The sequence below is a fragment of the Peromyscus leucopus genome, chromosome 9 (genome assembly GCF_004664715.2).
Source record: "Peromyscus leucopus breed LL Stock chromosome 9, UCI_PerLeu_2.1, whole genome shotgun sequence".
NCBI lineage: Eukaryota > Metazoa > Chordata > Mammalia > Rodentia > Cricetidae > Peromyscus > Peromyscus leucopus.
This window is the reverse complement of record NC_051070.1, coordinates 67,399,062-67,419,357: the sequence shown is the minus strand read 5'-3', so window position 1 is coordinate 67,419,357 and position 20,296 is coordinate 67,399,062. Positions and strand designations below refer to the sequence as shown.

The 20,296-nt window shown below is 39.2% G+C and overlaps 1 protein-coding gene across 1 annotated transcript in view; it reads left to right on the top strand.

The window, feature by feature from the left end:
• The window catches only part of Rnf17 (ring finger protein 17), a 124,056-nt gene that overhangs the window by 36,681 nt on the left and 67,079 nt on the right, over positions 1-20,296 (top strand). The window contains exons 8-11 of the mRNA XM_028858152.2: positions 6,502-6,578; positions 6,805-6,879; positions 11,575-11,876; positions 13,746-13,835. Coding sequence (XP_028713985.1) covers positions 6,502-6,578; positions 6,805-6,879; positions 11,575-11,876; positions 13,746-13,835 — 544 coding nt within the window. The remainder of the gene's footprint in view (positions 1-6,501; positions 6,579-6,804; positions 6,880-11,574; positions 11,877-13,745; positions 13,836-20,296) is intronic.

Genomic DNA, 20,296 nt, shown 5'->3' with positions numbered 1-20,296 from the left:
GACGATAGCACTGGTGCATGATGAATCTGAGCAGAACTCTCTGTATCGGATAGTTACATTCTAATTACTTGGTGGTGGTGACTATTGATGTATGTCTCAAACAACTTTAAACTCCTTCAGAGAATGTTGTAAACACTGATTTCTGCCCTTTACTTTGAGAGGCCAAAGAATAGCCTTGAATGTGTCGATTGAATACCTAAAAGATCATTTTACTTCTAAAATCCTCTTTTAGCAGTATTTTAATAAAAGAAAATTCACAGAGGCCAGCCTGGTCTACAGAGTGAGATCCAGGACAGGCACCAAAACTACTCAGAGAAACTCTGTCTTGAAAAACAAAAAACAAAACAAAACAAAAAAGAGCCAATTAAAAATAACACATAAAAATGCCACATTAGGGCCAGGCGGTGGTGGCGCACGCCTTTAATCCCAGCACTCGGGAGGCAGAGCCAGGCGGATCTCTGTGAGTTCGAGGCCAGCCTGGTCTACCAAGTGAGTTCCAGGAAAGGCGCAAAGCTACCCAGAGAAACCCTGTCTTGAAAAACCAAAAAAAAAAAAAAAAAAAAAAAAAAATGGCACATTAGCAAATGCACTTTTCGAGGCTTGTCCTAAGGAAGAAAGGAGGCAACGTCACACACACACACACACACACACACACACACACACACACACACACCCCAACACACCAGCACACTGCATGCGTGATGTTGTGATGTAAAAGTTGGGAAAGAAACAGACCTGACGAGCCGTTGGACTGGAATGGACGAGATTTATTTACAATAACAAGAGCTTGTACTGCACGAGACTGTAGGTGAGGAACGGCTCAGACTGATTGCACGCCTTTAATCCCAGCACTTGGGGAAGGAGCCATAAGGCCAACCCGGGGCCCAGCTGTTGATCCTGTGAAGCTCAACAACTTGTAAGTGTTGGTGAGATTGCCCTAATGATCAACCTGTTCAGCTTAGATCCATTCGGGAGAGGTTTCAGAAGCAGTCTAAGGAAACAAGATCAGCTGAGGAGTTGGCAAGTGAGTAGAACACGACCCAAGAATGCAAGAGAAGGAGCCATCTAGCCACCAAACCAGATCACCAGAGTCATAAGCCCATCCTACACTGACTGGGAACAGGTAAGGCCCCATCTCTGGACCAGCAGATCAGGTCTCTATCTACTAGGCCCCAGCCATCGGAGCCCCAGAGACCAGGCAGCTACCTTTCCCTGCTCCCTCGCAAAAACAAAAACAAAAACAAAAAACCAGCCCCTGCAAACCCAACAATCCCTGGAGTCATAAGCCCACCCTACACCAACTCGGAACAGCCATTGGAGACCCAGGGACCAGACAGCCTCTTTCTCTGCCCCCTCACCAAAAAAAAAAAAAACCATCCCATGTGACACCAACAACCACTGGAGCCATAAGCCCACCCTGCACCAATTAGGAACAACTACTCCCTGAGGCAGAACCCACTAACACTGATTGGACTAAGCTGCTCCCAGAGAAACAGATCCCAACAGCCCTGATTTGACCAAGAACTCCTAGTGGACCAAGACTATCAATTAGAACAAGAGCGACACCTTCAGACACAGACACCGCCTGCACCAAGTGGAGGAAGAGATGAGTGGACACCATTGCAAAAATACAGGCAACAACATAAAGACCTATATGACAACATCAGAACCTAGTGATTCCACACCTACAAGACCTGAACATACCAAGACAGAAGAAACAGAAGAAATCAATCCTAAAAATGACTTTAAGAAGATAGAGGCCCTTAAAGAGAAAATAAAAAACTCCCTTAAGAGGAAATAAAAAAAACTCCCTTAAAGAGGAAATAAAAAATTCTCTTAAATTGAAGGAAAAAAAATTGGAAGAAATCAAAGCCAAGAAAAAGTAATTAAACAAATAAAGGAAAAAGTTCAATATTTGAACATTGAAATTGAGACAATAAAGACACAAACTGCGGGAATGCTGGAAATAGAAAAATCTGACTTAACAAACAGGAACTACAGATGAAAGCATAACCAACTGAATGCAGGAGGTGGAACAGAGAATCTCTGATGTCAAAGACACAACAGAGAAAATAGATTCATCAGTCAAAGAAAACACTAAAGCCCAAAAAGTCGTAACACAAAACATCCAAGAAATTTGGGACACCATGAAAAGACCAAATCTAAGAATAATAGGGATAGAAGAAGGAGAAGAATACCAACTCAAAGGACAGAAAATATATTCAACAAAATCATAGAAGAAAACTTTCCTAACATAAAGAAATATCTATGAAGATGCAAGAAGCTTACAGAACACCAAATAGGCTGGATCCAATAAAAAGTCCCCTCACCACATAAAAATCAAAACAGTAAACATACTGAACAAAGAAAAAATATTAAGAGATGCAAAGGAAAAAGGCCAAGTAACATTTAAAGGCAGACCCATCAGAATAACACCTGACTTCTCAATAAAGACTATAAAAGCTAGAAGGTCCTGGACAAACGTTATGCAGACACTAAGAGACCACCAATGCCAACCCAGACTATTATACTCAGCAAAACTCTCAATCACATAGACAGAGTAAACAAAATATTCCATGATAAAAACAGATTTAAACAATACCTATCCACAAATCCAGCCCTACAGAAAGCACTAGAAGGAAAAATCCAACATAAAGAAATTAAACACACCCATGAAAACTCAGGCAATAGATAATCCCACACCAACAAATACCAAAGAAGGGAAACACAACACTACCACCAAAAAATAACAGGAATTAACAATCCCTGGACATTAGTATACATCAATACCAATGTTCTCAACTCACCTATAAAAAGACACAAGCTAACAGAAGGGATGTGAAAGCAGGATCCATCCTTCTGATGCATACAAGAAACACACCTCAACTTCAAAGACAGACACTACCTCAGAGAAAAAGGCTTGGAAAAGGCTTTCTAATCAAATGGATTTAAGAAGCAAGCTGGTGTAGCTATCCTAATATCTAATAAAATAGACTTCAAACTAAAATCAATTGAAAGAGATCAAGAAGGGCATTACATATTTATCACAGGGAAAATCCACCACAATGAAGTCTCAATTCTGAACATATATGCCCCAAATACAAAAGCACTCACATTTGTAAAAGAAACATTACTGAAGCTTAAATCGCACATTAAACCCCACACATTAGTAGTGGGAGATTTCAACACACCACTCTCACCAAAGGACAGATCTACCAGACTGAAACTTAACAGAGAAATAGAGGACCTAACAGATGTTATGACTCAAATGGACATAATAGATATCTACAGAACATTCCACCCTAACACAAAAGAATATACCTTCTTCTCAGCACCCCATGGAACCTTCTCAAAAATTGACCACATGCTTGGTCACAAAGCAAATCTCAACAGATACAAAAACATTGGATAACCTCATGTATCTTATCAGACCACCATGGCTTAAAGTTAGATTTCAAAAAAAAATATATAGAAAGCCTACAATCTCATGGAAACTGAATAATGCCTACCTGAAGCACCAATGGGTCAAGGAAGAAATAAAGAAATTAAAGATTTCCTAGAATTCACCGGGCGGTGGTGGCGCACACCTTTAATCCCAGCACTCAGGAGGCAGAGGCAGGTGGATCTCTGTGAGTACGAGGCCAGCCTGGGCTACCAAGTGAGTTTCAGGAAAGGCACAAATCTACACAGAGAAACCCTGTCTCAAAAAACAAAAACAAAACAAAACAAAAAAGATTTCCTAGAATTCAATGAAAACGAATGTACAACATACTCAAACTTATGGGACACTATGAAAGCAGTGCTAAGAGGAAAATTCATAGCTCTAAATGCACACATAAAGAAGTTAGAGAAATCTCATATCAATGACTTAACAACACACCTGAAATCTCTAGAACCAAAACCAAACTCACCCAGGAGGAATAGATGCCAGGAAATAATCAAATTAAGGGCTGAAATCAATGAAATAGAAGCAAAGAGAACAATACAAAGAATCAATGAAACAAAGAGTTGGTTCTTTGAAAAAATCAACAAGATAGACAAACCCCTATCCAAATTAATCAAAAGTCAAAGAGAGAGCATCCAAATTAACAAAATCAGAAATGAAAAGAGAGACATAACAACAATGAGGAAATCTAGAGAATCATCAGGTCATGCTTCAAAAATCTGTACTCCACAAAATTGGAAAATCTGAAAAATATGGACAATTTTCTGCATAGATACCACATACCAAAATTAAATTAAGACCAGATAAACTATTTAAATAGACCAATAACACTTCAGGAAATAGAAACAGTCATTAATAGTCTCCCAACCAAAAAAAGCCCAGGACCAGATGGTTTCAGTGCAAAATTCTACCAAATTTTCAAAAAAGAGCTAATTCCAATACTCTTCACATTGTTTCACACAATAGAAACAGAAGGAACATTACCAAACTTTTTATGAGGCTACAGTTACCCTGATACCCAAACCACACAAAGATGCAACAAGGAGAATTACAGACCATTCTCCCTCATGAACATTGATGCAAAACTACTCAACAAAATATTGGCAAACCAAATCAACACATCAAAAGTATCCACCATCGGGCAGTGGTGGCGCATGCCTTTAATCCCAGCACTTGGGAGGCAGAGCCAGGAAGATCTTTGTGAGTTTGAGGCCAGCCTGGTCTACAGAGTGAGATCCAGGAAAGGCACAAAGCTACACAGAGAAACCCTGTCTCCAAAAAACAAACAAACAACAACAACAACAAAATATCCGCCATGACCAAGTAAACCTAAAAATCCCAGGGATGCAAGGATGGTTCAACATACGAAAATCTGTCAATGTGATACACCATATAAACAAACTGAAAGAAAAGAAACACATGATCATCTCATTAGATGCTGAAAAAGCCTTTGACAAAATCCAACACCCCTTCATGATAAAGGTCTTAGATCAGGAATACAAGTAACATTCCTAAACATAATAAAGGCAATTTACAGCAAGCCAACAGCCACCATCAAAGTAAATTGAGAGAAACTCAAAGAGATTCCTCTAAAATCAGGAAGAAGACAAGGCTGTCCATTCTCCCCATATTTATTTAGTATAGTACTTGAAGTTTTAGAGCAATAAGACAAAAGGAGATCAAGGGGATACAAATTGGAAAAGAACTCAAACTTTCACTATTTGCAGATGACATGATAGTATACATGAGTGACCCCCAAAATTCTACCAGTGAACTCCTACATCTGGTAAACTCCTTCAGTAAAGTGGCAGGACACAAGAACAACTCAAAAAAGTCAGTAGCCCTCCTATACACAAATGATAAAAGGGCTGAAAAAGAAATCAGAGAAACATCACCTTTTATAATAGCCACAAATAATATAAAATACCTTGGGGTAACACTAACTAAACAAGTGAATGGCCTATATGATAAGAACTTTAAGTCTCAAAGAAATTGAAAATATCAGAAAATGGGAAGATCTCCCATGCTCATGGATAGGAAGGATTAACATAGTAAAAATGGCAATCTTACCAAAAGCAATCTACAGATTCAATACAATCCCCATCAAAATCCCAACACAATTCTTCACAGACTTGGAAAGAACAATACTCAACTTCATATGGAAAAACAAAAAAATCCAGGATAGCTAAAAATATTCTGTACAATAAAGCAACCTCTGGAGGCATCACCAACCCTGACCTCAAGCTCTACTATAGAGCTATAGTAATAACAGCTTGATACTGGCATAAAAACTGACATATGGACCAATGGAATCAAATTGAAGACCCTGACATTAATCAACATACATATGAACACCTGATTTTTTACAAAGAAGCTAAAACTATACAATGGAAAAAAGAAAGCATCTTCAACAAACGGTGCTGGCATAACTGAATGTCAACATGTAAAAGATTGCAAATAGCTCCGTATCTGTCACCATGCACGAAACTCAAGTCCAAGTGGATCAAAGACCTCAACATAAATCCAGTTACACTGAACTTGGTAAAAAAGATCAGCCCTCTGTCAGATGTGGGGTTGGTGAAGATCTTTTCCCATTCTGTAGGCTGTCGCTTTGCCTTGTTGACCGTATCCTTTGCTCTACAAAAGCTTCTCAGTTTCAAGAGGTCCCATTGATTGATTGTTTCAGTGTCTGTGCTACTGGTGTTATATTTAGGAAGTGATCTCCGATGCCAATGCGTTCAAGACTACTTCCTACTTTCTCTTCTAGCAGGTTCAGAGTCTTAATATTCTACTATGTCTTAATATTCCAACCTGCCCCTTGAAATCCTGCCATTTGGCGCTGCCCTATGTCCCCAGGTAAAAGCCTCATTTTAAGGAAAAGCCCCTCACCTTCCTCTCTCTTCAGCTTTTCCTCCCACGAGGTATGCACCCGACCCCCTCTCTCTCTTCTTTTCCTCTTTTTTATCTTCTCTTCATCTATCTATCATAATAAACCATTTCCATGTGGAAAAAAATAGAAAATTCACACTTGAAGGATATGTCTCTCTTGATTCCAGATTATCCGGACCTTGAAGTTAACATTTGAAAGTGAATTGTCGCAAGTTAATTCCATAATTCCAAGGAACCCCCCGAGGTGAGTAAGTCATGATTTAGGAGACAATAAAGAGTTATTAAATAGCAAGTGATTATAATTTGAAATTCTAGGTCATACATGCTTCCTAAAGTAACAACCACATTAAAATAATTTTAATTTGTGTAAATTATTTAAGTGCTTTCTTTAAGTTAGCCAATGTTGGCAACTGTTGTATAGAGAAGTAATAAATTTATAAAAATATTTACTTATGTACTAAATTTTTCAGGTTGAATATAAATTACAGTGAGATTATCTGTATGTTCAACAGTATGGGAAAGATTGAATTTGAGGACTCAACAAAGTAAGTACTTTTAAGAATGGCAAAATGCTGTTCGTATCTGATAGTACCTAAGTCTAAGAGACAAATGAATGTTTAATTTAATTCAAGAGCTAAAAATTATCTAAAAAGCTGCCTTTCTGTAGTTAATTTCTGTTTGTAGTGCTTTTTAAAAGACCTGGAAGAGATTAGTATTAGTGATTTATGCATCAAGGCTCTTTGTATTCATCTAGTGCTAGACTCCAGCATTCTAGAAGACAATAAGATAAACAGAGAAATTACAATGTGTAAAATAGAAATGAAAAACAAATAAAATGCATTATGGTTGTGATAGTAGATATAGACAGTAGAGCTGCTGCAAAGCAATGGAATGATCATTTTTTCTTAGGACAATAAAGAACTTCGAAAAGGATTTTATTTCCACTTACCTGTGGGAAAAAAGTGGTAAGTGGGAAGGAGAACAAATGGAAGGTAGGTGTCAGAACAGCATATAGGCAGTAAACTAGCATCCATATTAGAAAACCTGCCACAGTTCCATTCTCTGTATCCCTGTGTGCATAGAGAAGCTCAGCACACTGTGCTGCTGTGTGACAGCATTTACACTTTATTTACTTGCTGTTAAGTATGATGGCTACCAACCAAGTGTTATTTAAATTAAGCACAAGTTAATTGAGACTAACTAAAATGACAAATTCACTTCTTTGGTTTTATAAGCCAAATTTCAAATGCTTAGTTGTCACTTGTCTTAGTATAGTTATACTGTTGTAGCAAAGCGCCTAAATAGAAATTTGTTTCCTCAGTCTAGAGGCTGGAAAATTCAAAATCAGGGCACTGACAAGTTCACCGTCTGATGAGAATCCTAGTCTCTGCTTCCAAGATGACATCTTATTAGCATGCATAAGGCCCTAGATTCAAACCTTAGTGCAAGGAGGGGTGGATAGAGTTGATGCCTTCAGTATTGTTGGCCTCACAGTATAGGAAAAAAGGAATGGACAAAATAGGGACAAATGTAGCATCATTTGACAGAACAGTAAAGGGCTCAAGATATTTCATTTTGTTATTTTGTTTTTTGAGACAGATTTCTGTATGTATCCCAAACTGGCCTTAAACTTGTATAGCTCAGGCTTGCTTTGAGCTAGCTTTGAGCTTTCAGTGATCCCTCTGCCTCAGCCTCCCTCAGTGTGTGTCATCACAAGTGGTATCTCCATCCATTTTTAAAAGGTCCAACTCAAGTCTATCAAGATGACTTAAAGGGTAAAGATGCTTCCACCAACTCTGATGACTTGAGTTCAGTTCCCCAGAATGTACATGGTAGGAGATAACTGATTCCTACAAGTTTTATCTGACCTCCACACATACTATGGCACATGCATTCCTACACACTTGTACACACACCATAGTACACGCACTCATACATACATATACAGATAATAAATAACCAAATGTGAAAAATATTGTAACATACAGTACCATTCAATGGAGTGGAGTCTTGGTACTACCAGCATGAAGATTGTTTCAGCATCATCTCAGTACCACCAGCATGAAGATTGTTTTAACATGTGAGTTTTCAAGCCAACTCTCAAATCATAGCACTGTTAGTTCAGTACATTTCTGCTATTATTAATAGTTCTGTTGGATGATAAAAACCACTCAGAAGATTTTAAACATGAAAACAACAATACATTGCTGACTCCCCAAGGGAGGCCTCACCTTTTTGGAGGAGGAAATGGGGGATGGGTTGGGGAGAAAACTGGGGGGGAGCAGGAGGAGGGATGATAGGGGGGATCTGTGGTTGATATGTAAAATGAATAAAATATTTCTTAATAAAGAAAAGGAAAGAAAACAATAGTTAGATTGCATTTTTATTTTTTCATTATCTTTATTTTTATGTGTACTTCTGTGTGTGTATGCATATGAGTACAGGTGCCTGTGGAGGCCAGAAGAAAGCATCTAATCCTCTAGAAGTAGAGTTACAGATGACTGTGAGCTACCTAAATGTGGGTGCTTGGAACTGAACTCAGGTCCTCTGCGAGAGTAATGGGTGCTCTTAACTGTAGATCTATCTCTCCAGACCCCTAGATTACATTTTTGAAAGTTCACTCTGAGTCTAAGGCCAACTTGATCTACCTAGCAAGTTCCAGGCCAGCCAGAGCTACATAGTGAGATACTCTGCTTCAAAAGAAGGAAATAAAGAAAAACTGAAAAACTGTTATACACACACACACACACACACACTCACACTCACACACTCACACAGGAACAAAAATAAATTGGGATAGTGGATATGTTCACTCCTTTTTATTGGCCATCTGAGGAGAAAGGTAGAAGAGGATCTTGAGTAAATGTGCTAGTTTAAGGCAAGATCTTGGACTTGATTCCAGATTTAGGTTATTTATGTTGGTCTTTTTTTCAAATACCCAGACAAGTGAGGAACCAAATGGTGAGGAGTTTGGTTGTTTGCAACTTTATTTGGAATAATAATTAATCAGTGTCCCAGGTAGTCTTAATTGTGATGTCAGCTTGACACAATCTAGAGTCATCTGAGAGGAGGAGATTCCTCTATTGCCTACATCAGGTTGATATGAGGGCATTGTCTGTGAGAGATTGTCTTGATTATTGATGGATGTGGAAGGGCCCAGCCAACTAGGTGGCACCATTTTCATCGTGGTGGTCCTGAGTTTTATGAAAAAGATAGTTAAAAATCAGCCTACAATCAGGCTAGCAAGCAGATTTCTACTTCAAGCTCTGCTTGGGTTGCCCTGACTTCCCTCACTAATAGGCTGTGACCTGGAAGTAAAGGCCAAACAAATCCTTTTCTCCTCATGTTGCCTTTGGTCAGAGTATTTTATCATATCAACAAGAAAGGAAACTAGCGCAAATGGCATCAGACTGAAATAGCCTATCACCCTTAGTCATAGGAAGACCTTGCTAGAGGAACGCTGGGTACCAGCCTTCCCACAGGCTGTGCCTTGGGTTAGCTTTGGGGGTTTCCCCAAAAGGATAATCAGCAGCCTTTTCAGGAAGAATATTCTTCTAGATAATTTTAGAACTTGAATATGGTTACTATCAAATTTCTAAGGTTAAAACCACTCTGCTTCTTTATGAAAGTCTTTGCTAATCTTGTGTTGATTTTGAATGACTACTCTGAGTTAAATTTAAAATTTTCTGAAGGCAAGTTCTATAAGCTGTGTGTCCTAATTATTAAGTGACAGTTTGCCCAATGAAGCAGGTAATTGAAAAAAATCAAGAGTAGTGCTCTGGAAAATATTTAAATCTAAAACAATGAAAAAGTGACCTGAAAAATAAATAAATAAGCTTAGATGGTGCTGGAGAGAGAGGATGAAAACAAACAGAAAAATGTGGTGTTGTATAAGGAAAGATTAATGAGACTAGAGCTAGTTAGCTTAAAAGTTGAGTAAGGTCTGATGATAATAACTATGGAAAGGTCTTTACAATACACACAGGCCTTTCAGAAGGGCCCTCTGTACAACTTAGATTAACTTTCCCTAATATCAAATGTGTTCCTTCTGTTGGTAGGGACAGATAAACATGTGTTGTTAATTCATTTGCCTTTCTATAATTTGTAAATTGACTCACTAGTATTTTGTGAAGAAATAAAGTCTGTCATGAGCTAACTAAAATTAATTTTTATGGACTCGTTCTCTTGCATTTTAAAATTTCTAATTATAACTGTGATAGCCTAAAAGTGTCTGGCTCTGAGGAGAAGGCAGAAGAATGGGAAGTAGGGCTGAGAAGATGGCTTAGCTAGTGAAGGGCTGCTCTGCAGGCTCCCCATGCAAACCTGAGTTCAATCTTAGCGCCCACGGAAAGAGCTGGGCACTGTGGACAATCCCCAGAACTGCTGAATCCAGGTTCTGAGAAAGACCTTATCTCAGCAAATAAATAAGGTGGAGAGCAGTTGAGGAAGACACCAGACATAAATTTCTAGCTTCCACACACATGTCTGTGGTACACACATGAATGAGTCAGCACACACACACAAACTAAATAAACATACCACACCCAGAGAATTCAGGTAATGTAACCATGAGCCTGGTGGAAGTGTCTTAAGATTTGTAGTCACATTATTTCCTATACTTATTTTTAAGATGACAAATTAAAGTTAGGAATAATCTTAATATAATTTAAGTGAAACCCTTAAGCCAAATCAAAATGACTTCTTTGGAAAACCTATAATATTTTAGGGTCAGATTATTATGATATGACTAAAGTTTCCCTCATCATACATACATCTTCTTGACTTTTTAAAACCCTAAAGATAGCCAAGTGTGCTGGCATACACCTGTAATCTCAGCATTTGGTAGGCTGAGGCAGAAGGACTATTGAGTTAGAGACCAGGCAAATCCCAAGCCATACTGAACTACTTAGAGAGACCCTGCCTCAAACAAAACAACAAAACAGAATGATCAATCCCAAAGGTTGTTTGGGGCTTTGACTAGGCAGATTCTTTGGGAGTTTGAAATGGGCAGGAGGATTTCTTTAGGGCCAATTACTCTGTTCTAAAAAAAATTAGATTGTGGCAAGGTTATGCAACTCTTTAAGGTTACCAAAAATCATTATATTGTATGGTATGTTTCTGCATCGGTGAAGCTGTTTATGAATTGATCTTTTGGTATGTATCACACATCAGCTATCATATGGGAAAGAAATAGCTTGAAGGTCAGTATTAAAGTAGTCCTGCTGTGTATTTTTAAACAGATGTTACCCTCAAGAAAATGAAATTGGACAGAATGTTCAAAAGTTTAATAATAAAAAGGAACTTTGTTGTGATGCATACTCATCACTAGAAAAGAAAAGGGTAGACACAGCTGTCCTGGCTGGTGAAGCACCTGCACTCCCTTTGCAACCAGAGACCCCTGTCAAGCATTTAGAAGGGAAAAGCAAGCAGCCGCAGAAAGAGGTGGCTGTAGTAACGTCTCCCAAGACTATGGCTGTGCTGCCTCAACTGGGATCGAGTCCTGATGTGATCATTGAAGAAATTATTGAGGAAAACCTAGAATGTGAGTAAAAATAGAAGTGGAAGGATCTGTTATCTGTAGTTAAAAAGAATTGTTGTTGTCTTTTGTTCATGTGCTTAATAGAAACATACTGCTCTAATTGTATATCTCATATCCCATCATGAGTGAGACTCTATTGATTCCATGCACCTGCCTTCACATACTCCAAATTTGGAAAATTTTGTTTTTAGCTTTTATTTATTTATATTGGGTTTGAAGGTACTGGAGGGGTTTCACAACTAATATAGTCTGGCCTAGAATTCACTATGTAGCCCAGGCTAGGCTCCTATTTAAAGCAATCCCCCTGCCTCAGTGACTTGAGTGCTGGGATTCCTGATATAAGCTACCTTGCCTGGTGTGTTTTTTAAAGGCCTGTGTTGGCACAGGCCTTTAATTCCAGCAGTCAGAAGGCAGAGGCAGGCAGAGCTCTGTAAATTTTTGGCTAGCCTGGTATACATAGTGAGCCCAGGCCAGGCAGGGTTACACAGTGAGATGCTGTCTCAAACAAACAAAAAACAAACAGATTTGGGGCCTGAAGAGTTGGCTCAGGAATTAAAAGCCTTATTACTCTTGCAGAGGACAAGAGGACCTGGATTTGTTTCCTAGCACATACATGGTGGCTTACAAACATCTGTAACGCCAGTTCCAGAGGATCCAAAACCTTTTTCTGATCTCAGTAGGCACTGGGCACCTACCATGTAGTACACATAAATACACACAGGCAAAATGCCAGTACACGTGAAAATAAAGTAAAATTTTTAAATATAAGGGAAAAAAAACTTCTGAGGTGTAACTTTAATATTTGATTTACTTAGGGTTTTTGACATTTTTATGTTATATATTTAAGCCTGGTACATATGATGCAAATAAATGGTAGATGAAATTTGTAAATGCAGTTTTATTATTCTCTTCTTCTTTTTTGTTTTGTTTTGTTTTCGGGACAGGGTTTCTCTGTGTTGTTTTGGTGCCTGCTCTGTATCTTGCTCTGTAGACCAGGTTGGCCCCAAACTCACAGAGATCTGCCTGACTCTGCCTCCCAAGTGCTGAGATTAAAGGCATGCGCCACTGCCACCCGACCTATTATTCTTAAATTAAGAACACTTCTTAAATCTTTGTTCTGAGATTTAATCTGTTAGGAGCTAAACTGTTATAAATATCATTTTATAACAACTAAATATTAAATATAAAAATATTTAAAGAATTTTTAAATTAAATAAGTTGTTTGAATAGACTTACAGTGTTAGTATTCTGTCCATTCTTATAGTAGTAGAATGCTACTAGATGTGCTTTTACATTAACTATCTTTTGACAGTTTTTAACACCATTGTCCTTTTTTTTTTGGTTTTCCGAGACAGGGTTTCTCTGTGTAGCTTTGCGCCTTTCCTGGAACTCACTTGGTAGCCCAGGCTGGCCTCGAACTCACAAAGATCCGCCTGGCTCTGCCTCCCGAGTGCTGGGATTAAAGGCGTGCACCACCACCGCCCGGCCACCATTGTCTTTTTTATTGGTTAACTTTGCAGAAGTCTTTTAATTGGAATTTGAAATATTTTAATAGAATTTTAAACACATAGGAGAGAAACAGAGATGGAGAGTAAGAGAGACGTTTTTAAAGGGGACAGTAGTGCTCACTCAAGAAAGTGTAGGCTTCTCAACAGAGACCCAGAATGAAATTTTAAATACAAAGAAGTGGACATAGCGTCCTCTATCTTCCTTAGCATCGATGTTTGAATAATTTGTGATTACCTATCTTGACTTTACTTACAAGAAATCTTACCATTTTAGTATTTTACCAATTTAATCACAGCTTTTTAGACACTAGTGTCTGGTCACATTAAGAAAATTCCTAAATTTTTCTTTTTTATTTTGATAAAGCATGTGTCACAGATGATCCTGTGGAGACTCCTGGATACCAAAAAATGCCTCCTCAGAAAGAGCTGTCTGCTCTTGTTGGATCAAAAGCAGGTATGCTAACAACTGTCCATGCTTGATGGAGTGGCATTTGCTTGATGTATGATAACTCTTTCCTAATATGCTCCAAAGAGCATTTTACTACCTAAATCTATTTTCCTTTTAATGTTAAAAGTTTTTACTATCTGAAAAACTAGTTATATAGTTACTTTGGTTCTTCAAATTTTTATGTCTGTTTTTAATTTTATGAGGCAAAGTAATAGGTTTTCTTATGGCATTTTCATACATATGTGTCATTAAACTTTGTTCTCATGTGTTCCCCTCCTGCCTCTTGCTTGTCTCCTTCTCCTTCTCAGTTGTCTGTCTTCTGCTTTCACATCACACGTGTTCCATTACATTCTCTTTTCCTCCTCTGTTTCTTCTTTTAAATCTCTTAAATCTTTAATTCCCTCTAGACTCTTGACCTGTACACACACACAGAGACACACAGATTCTGCATATAAGAGAAAATATACAGTGTCTTTCTGAATCTGCCTGTTTCACTTGACATAATTTCCAATTCCATCCATTTTCCTACAAATGCCGTGATTTCATTTTTTAGAACAGCTGACTAAAATCCCATTGTGTATATATTACATTGAATCTTATGTTAGTTACTTTTCTCAATAATAAGACAAAATACCTGATCAAAGCAACTTAAAGATTTATTTAGGTTTACAGTTAAGATAGAGTCCATAAAGCCAGGTGGTGATGATGCACGCCTTTAATCCCAGCACTTGGGGAGGCAGAGCCAGGTGGATCTCTGTGAGTTCAAGGCCAGCCTGGTCTACAGAGTGAGTTCCAGGACAGGCACCAAAACTATCCTGTCTTGAAAAAAAACAAAAAAAGGAAAAAAAAACCAAGATAGAGTTTGTGATGATGGAGAAGGCATGAGGGCAGGAGTCTGAGGTGGCTGGTTGCATTCTGTCTGCAATCAAGAAGAAGGGAAGGTGAATACCGTTGCTCTGCTCACCTTTTATTTCAGTCCAGCCCTGCCCGTATTTAAGGATGGTTTTCCCTCCTCAGTCTGGAACTCAATTGAAATATCCAGAGGTTTATTTTCTAAGTGGTTCTAAATCCTGTCACAGTGATTATCATGATTAACCACCCTCTGTCAACTTGACCACAAAATACCACCCTTGGCCTCTAAAATATGCTCATATTTCTATCTATAAAAGTCCCCTTTAGTATTTAACATCCCCAACACTGTTCATTCATTCATTTTCTTCTGGAACTCAAAGGGGGGGGGGGTATATTAATACTGTGAGACTGTAGGTAGAGTCACTTGGACCAGTAACTTTCAGGCTGGCCCTGGGTTCCAATCTTTTTTTTTTTTTGGTTTTTCGAGACAGGGTTTCTCTGTGTAGCTTTGCGCCTTTTCCTGGAACTCACTTGGTAGCCCAGGCTGGCCTAGAACTCACAAAGATCCACCTGCCTCTGCCTCCCGAGTGCTGGGGTTAAAGGCGTGCGCCACCACCGCCCGGCGTAAAAGTTTTTTAAAAGGTAAATACTTGCAGTATACATTGTCACAGTGTAAGCATTCCTATTCTAAAAGTAAGGAAATGAACATAGTAGGTTAGTTACTTGTTTTTGTTTGTCAGCTTGTGTTGAGCAAGGCTCATCTGGGAGAGAGAAACTAAATTGAAAAAATGCCTCTATCAGATTGGCCTGTTGGCAAGTTTTCTGTGGGGCATTTTCTTGATGAATGATTGATGTAGAGAGCTCAGCCTAGTGTGGTTGTCACTATCCTTGAACAGGTGGTTCTAGGTTATAGGAAAAGCAAATTGAGAGAGCCATGGAAAACAAGCCAATAAGCTGTGTTCCTCCATGGACTTTGTTTTGGTTCCTGCTTCCAGGTTCTAGCCTAGAGTTCCTGTTTTGACTGCCCTTCATGATGGATTGTAAACTGTGAAACGAAATAAACTCTTCTGTGATGTTTATCACAGAGATGGAAATCAGACTAAGGCATATAGCAAGGAAAGATTGGACTGATGCAAAACTAAAACTATGTAGGGCAAACGTCAAATGCTGTATGTAGCACCATGCCCAGCACCTGGGGCTTGTAATAAATTGGATGTAGCAGCAGAATGGATCCTGATTTCACATCCATTAGTCTGTGTCTTTTTATTGGGAAATTGAGACCATTGATATTGACATAGATCAATGACATCAGTGATTGTTGATTCCTGTAATTTATTGTTGTTAGCAATGGTGGTGGTGGTGCAGGGTGTGTGTGTGTGTGTGTGTGTGTGTGTGTGTGTGTTTGTGTGTTTGTGTGTTTCCCTTTTGATTTTGCTAATCTGAGACCACAGCACAGATGCCAGCCCAGCAAAACTTGTCTTTTAGAGTCTCCATTGAGAAGTCAGGTGTAATTCTAATAGGTCTGCCCTTATAAACTACTTGGTCTTTTCCCTTTGCAGTTTTTAATGCTCTTTCTGTGTTCTGTACATTTAGTGTTTTGATTATGGTATGGTGAGGGGACTTTATTTTTTGGTCCAGTCTATTTGGTGTTCTCTATGGTTCTTGTACCTTTATAGGCATCTCCTTTAGGTAGGCCTTTGAGCTCTGTTTCTTCTTCTACTATTTCTATTATTCTTATGTTTGGTCTTTTCATAGTGTTCCAGATTCCCTGAATGTCTTATATCAGGAGATTTTTAGATTTAACATTTTCTTTGACCAATGTATCTAATTTTTTTATCGTGTCTTTAATGCCTTAGATTCTCTCTTCTATCTCTTTTATTCTGTTGGTGAAGCTTGACTCTGTGGTTCCTGTTCAAACTTACAAGTTTTTCATTTCCAGAATTCCTTCAGTTTGGATTTTCTTTATTGATTCTATTTCTATTTTCAGGTCTTGAACAGTTTTATTCATTTTCTTCCACTGTTCGTGTATTTCTGGATTTCTTTAAGGAATGTATTCATTTCCTCTTTAAGGCCCTCTATCATCTTTACACAGGCAGTTTTAAGGTCTTTTTCTTGTGCTTCAGCTCTGTTGGAATACTCAGGGCCTGCTGTGGTAGCAGTGCTGGGCTCTAGTGGAGACATTTTGTCCTGGCTGTTATTGATTGTGTTTTTACACTTGGCATTACAATCTAGGCATCTGGGATTGTTAAGGTTATAGGTCTAGGTGCCAATGTCTGGTTTTGTCTTTGTTGGATGGGTGTTTTCTTCCTTGCGTTTTGATTCCTTTCTAGATTTTCAGAGAGTGTGATGTCTGTGTGTTGCCTGGCAGGAAATTTTCTGTGGACCTGATGGGTATGGCCACTGGGGGTTCCAGATAAAATGTGTTTCTGGGTATTGGGCACTGACACTTAGGAATGGGGATAGGCTAGGGTTCTTTAGGGATTCATAGGAGGGAGTAGAGCAGAGTGTTCCATCAGGACCTGCTTACTTAGTCTGTTTGTAATGGGGGTAGAGAGTGAAGAGAGGTCACCCCAGAAGGTCTGCTATAGAGCTGGGGATGAGACTGGGGAATTGGATCTAGAGAAACAAAAGGAGAGGGGGAGATCTACAGTCAGCCTACCTGCTTCCCTGGCAGGAGTTGGGAGGTTAGGAGGGAGTGCCTGCTGGAGTTGGGAGCTGGGATGAAGCACACAATTCAGGAGAGGGAGCTTAGGGGAAGGTCTGTGGGATCCTCAGCAGATGGGAGCATGGGGTGCAGAGAAAGCTACTGCAGGTGTTCTGCTGCAGAGCTGGGGGTGAGACTGAGGGAGTGGGTCTGGAGGAACACAGGGAGAGGGGAAGATCGGCAGTCCACCTACCCTATTCCCTGGCTCTTTCCTCATTCTTTAAAAGCTGGAGCCTTCAGGGAGTGGTGTTTTGCACTCAAGGTGCCTTTCTGTTGTCCATACATAAGAAAGTATCCTTCCCTTCCCTTCCCCTCCCTTCCCTTCCCTCCCCTCCCCTCCCCTCCTCTCCCCTCCCCTTCCCTTCCCTCCTTCTTTCCTTCCTTCTTTCCTTCCTTCTTTCCTTCCACAGGGTTTCTCTGTGTAGTTTTGGTGCCTGTCCTGGATCTCACTCTGTATCCCAGGCTGGCCTTGAACTCACAGAGATTTGCCTGGCTCTGCCTCTTGAGTGCTGGGATAAAGGCGTGCCACTACCACCGGGGGAATCTGACTGAAATAACAGAAATATGATTAGACAGCAATAAAAGACACTTGTGTATTTCATTTAATATCATTGATAAGGTTCAAAGAGACAGGCAGTAGTTGGATGCTTTGCCACTGGATACTCACTTCTGTCAGGATCGTTGTTGTTTTTTGCCAGTGCACCACAATTTTTGTCCAGAAATAGTCATGTCCATCCTCCTGTATTGTCTCCTCTTACCTATGCAGTGCTGGGTGATATCTTCAAAATTTTCTTCAGGCTAATCAATCCAGAATGCTTGCTTATGGCGAATCTTAATTTCAGGTTCCTTCCTGTACTTGTGCCACAGCCTGTGTGGCTGGTACTGCCCTTGCTTTCTCCCTGCTCCTCCCACATTGTACCAGCTCCTGATCACATCTTCCTAACCCACTTAGTATTTTTTTTTACCCTCACTGTTCCCACAGCACCTGCATCCAGGAAGAGAGAACACCTCCCTGGCAGCTCAGACCTAGTGTGGGCAGCATAATAAATACTTGCACTTGCCATTTGGTTGCTACTTTGAACTCTGGTCACTTTTTTTTTCCCTAAGAAAGAATTTTTTTCTATGTGTGGGTATTCTGCCTACATGTATGTCTGTGCATCACATGCATGCCTGATACCCAAGGAGGCCAATCTGATCCCCTAGAACTGGAGTTACAAATGGTTGTGTGTGGAGATGAAATATTATGAAAATATCTCTAACATTCTAAGAGATGGAACTTTTGCTAGACCTTAGAGTTGAAGTTAATAATACATCTTGAGGTGCCTTAAGACTTAAAAAAGAATATGGTAAGACTTAAGACTGCTAGCCTACTGTGTATTCAAACTGTTTGCTTAACCTGCCTTTAAGAGAACAATGTAGGGGCTGGAAAACTGGCTCAGTGGTTAAGAGCACTGGCTTCTCTTCCAGAGGATCCAGGTTCAATTCCTATAACCTACATGGCAGCTCACAACTGTCTCTAACTCCAGTTCCAGGGGATCCGACACCTTCACACAGATTATATATATACATAGCTATAATCTTGTTATGTTCCCTTCCATTCCCCTGACCCAGATAATGCATGTGTATCATTTGCTGAAAGCAGCAAATATAGACGTTAAAAGCAGCCTTCCAAAATCTACCATAAAAGTTGAAAACAGCCAGGCGCTGGTGGCTCATGCCTTTAACCTCAGCACTTGGGAGGCAGAGGCAGGCTGTCTCTGGGAGTTCAAAGCCAGCCTGATCTACAAAGAAAATTCCAGAAACAGCCAGAGCTGTTACACAGAGAAACCCTGTCTCGAAAAAAAAAAAAAAAAAGAAAAGAAAAGAAAGAAAGAAAAAGAAAACAACTGTGGTGATATATTGTGTACCCTAATAAAAATTGCCTGAAGATCAGAGAACAGAACGAGCCACTAGATTAAACATAGATGCCAGGCAGTGGTGGCACACACCTTCTTTAATCCCAGTACTTGTATCACCTCAAACAACATTTATGAATATTGGTTAATAAACAATGATGTTTGTTATTTTGGAAAGTTAGGATCAGTGAGAGCCCATGACTTGGCCCTTGTAAGGCTGTTAGAGATTTCTGTAAAGAGTCCCATTGCTCCCCCATGTGATGCTTTCTGTGCTGTTCAGTACATACAGAGTGAACCCTTTGTGAGGGATAGACACAGATACAGATGCAGGCACAGATTCAGGTTCATGCAACAGAAGACACAGGGAGCAGGAAGTAGAGAATTCATATCTGGACTCGCTCTTGGTTAAATGGCTCCAAGGGGAAGAGCTTTTATTTCTTTCTTCAATGTGACACTGGTACATTACTGATACTTGGAGTTAGTCACTAGTGTATATAATCCTTGCAGTTGTGAACTGCCTTGTAGGTGCAGAGATTTGAATCCTGGTCTTCTGGAAGAATATCCAGTTATCTGAGCCATCTCTCCAGCTCTTTCTCATCATTATATTTTTAATCAATTCTATTTTAAATTTTTCAGTGGTTATTACTTTCAATTATGCTGTAAATTCTACTGTTGTTAATCCATTTGGGGAATTACTTTAGATGATTATGTAAGTCTAAGGCCACAGACTACCACTTTGTTTTAAATCTTCTATGTGGAGGTAGGCCAGCTTCCTTACCAAGACCTTAGATTTCTTTACCCAATTCTTAGTCTTATCTTATTATAGATAGTCTTTGTAGTTTATATTAGGTAGTTTAAATATTCAGTTGTTCAGTTTCTGCCATATAGCTATACTTGGCTATATTCAGTTCCAGGACATAAAGCCTTTGCTCAGTACATAAGTATATATTAACTAATCAAAAAGTACTAAGTATATATGAAAATATTCTTAAATTTATATTAAAATATTTTCAGTT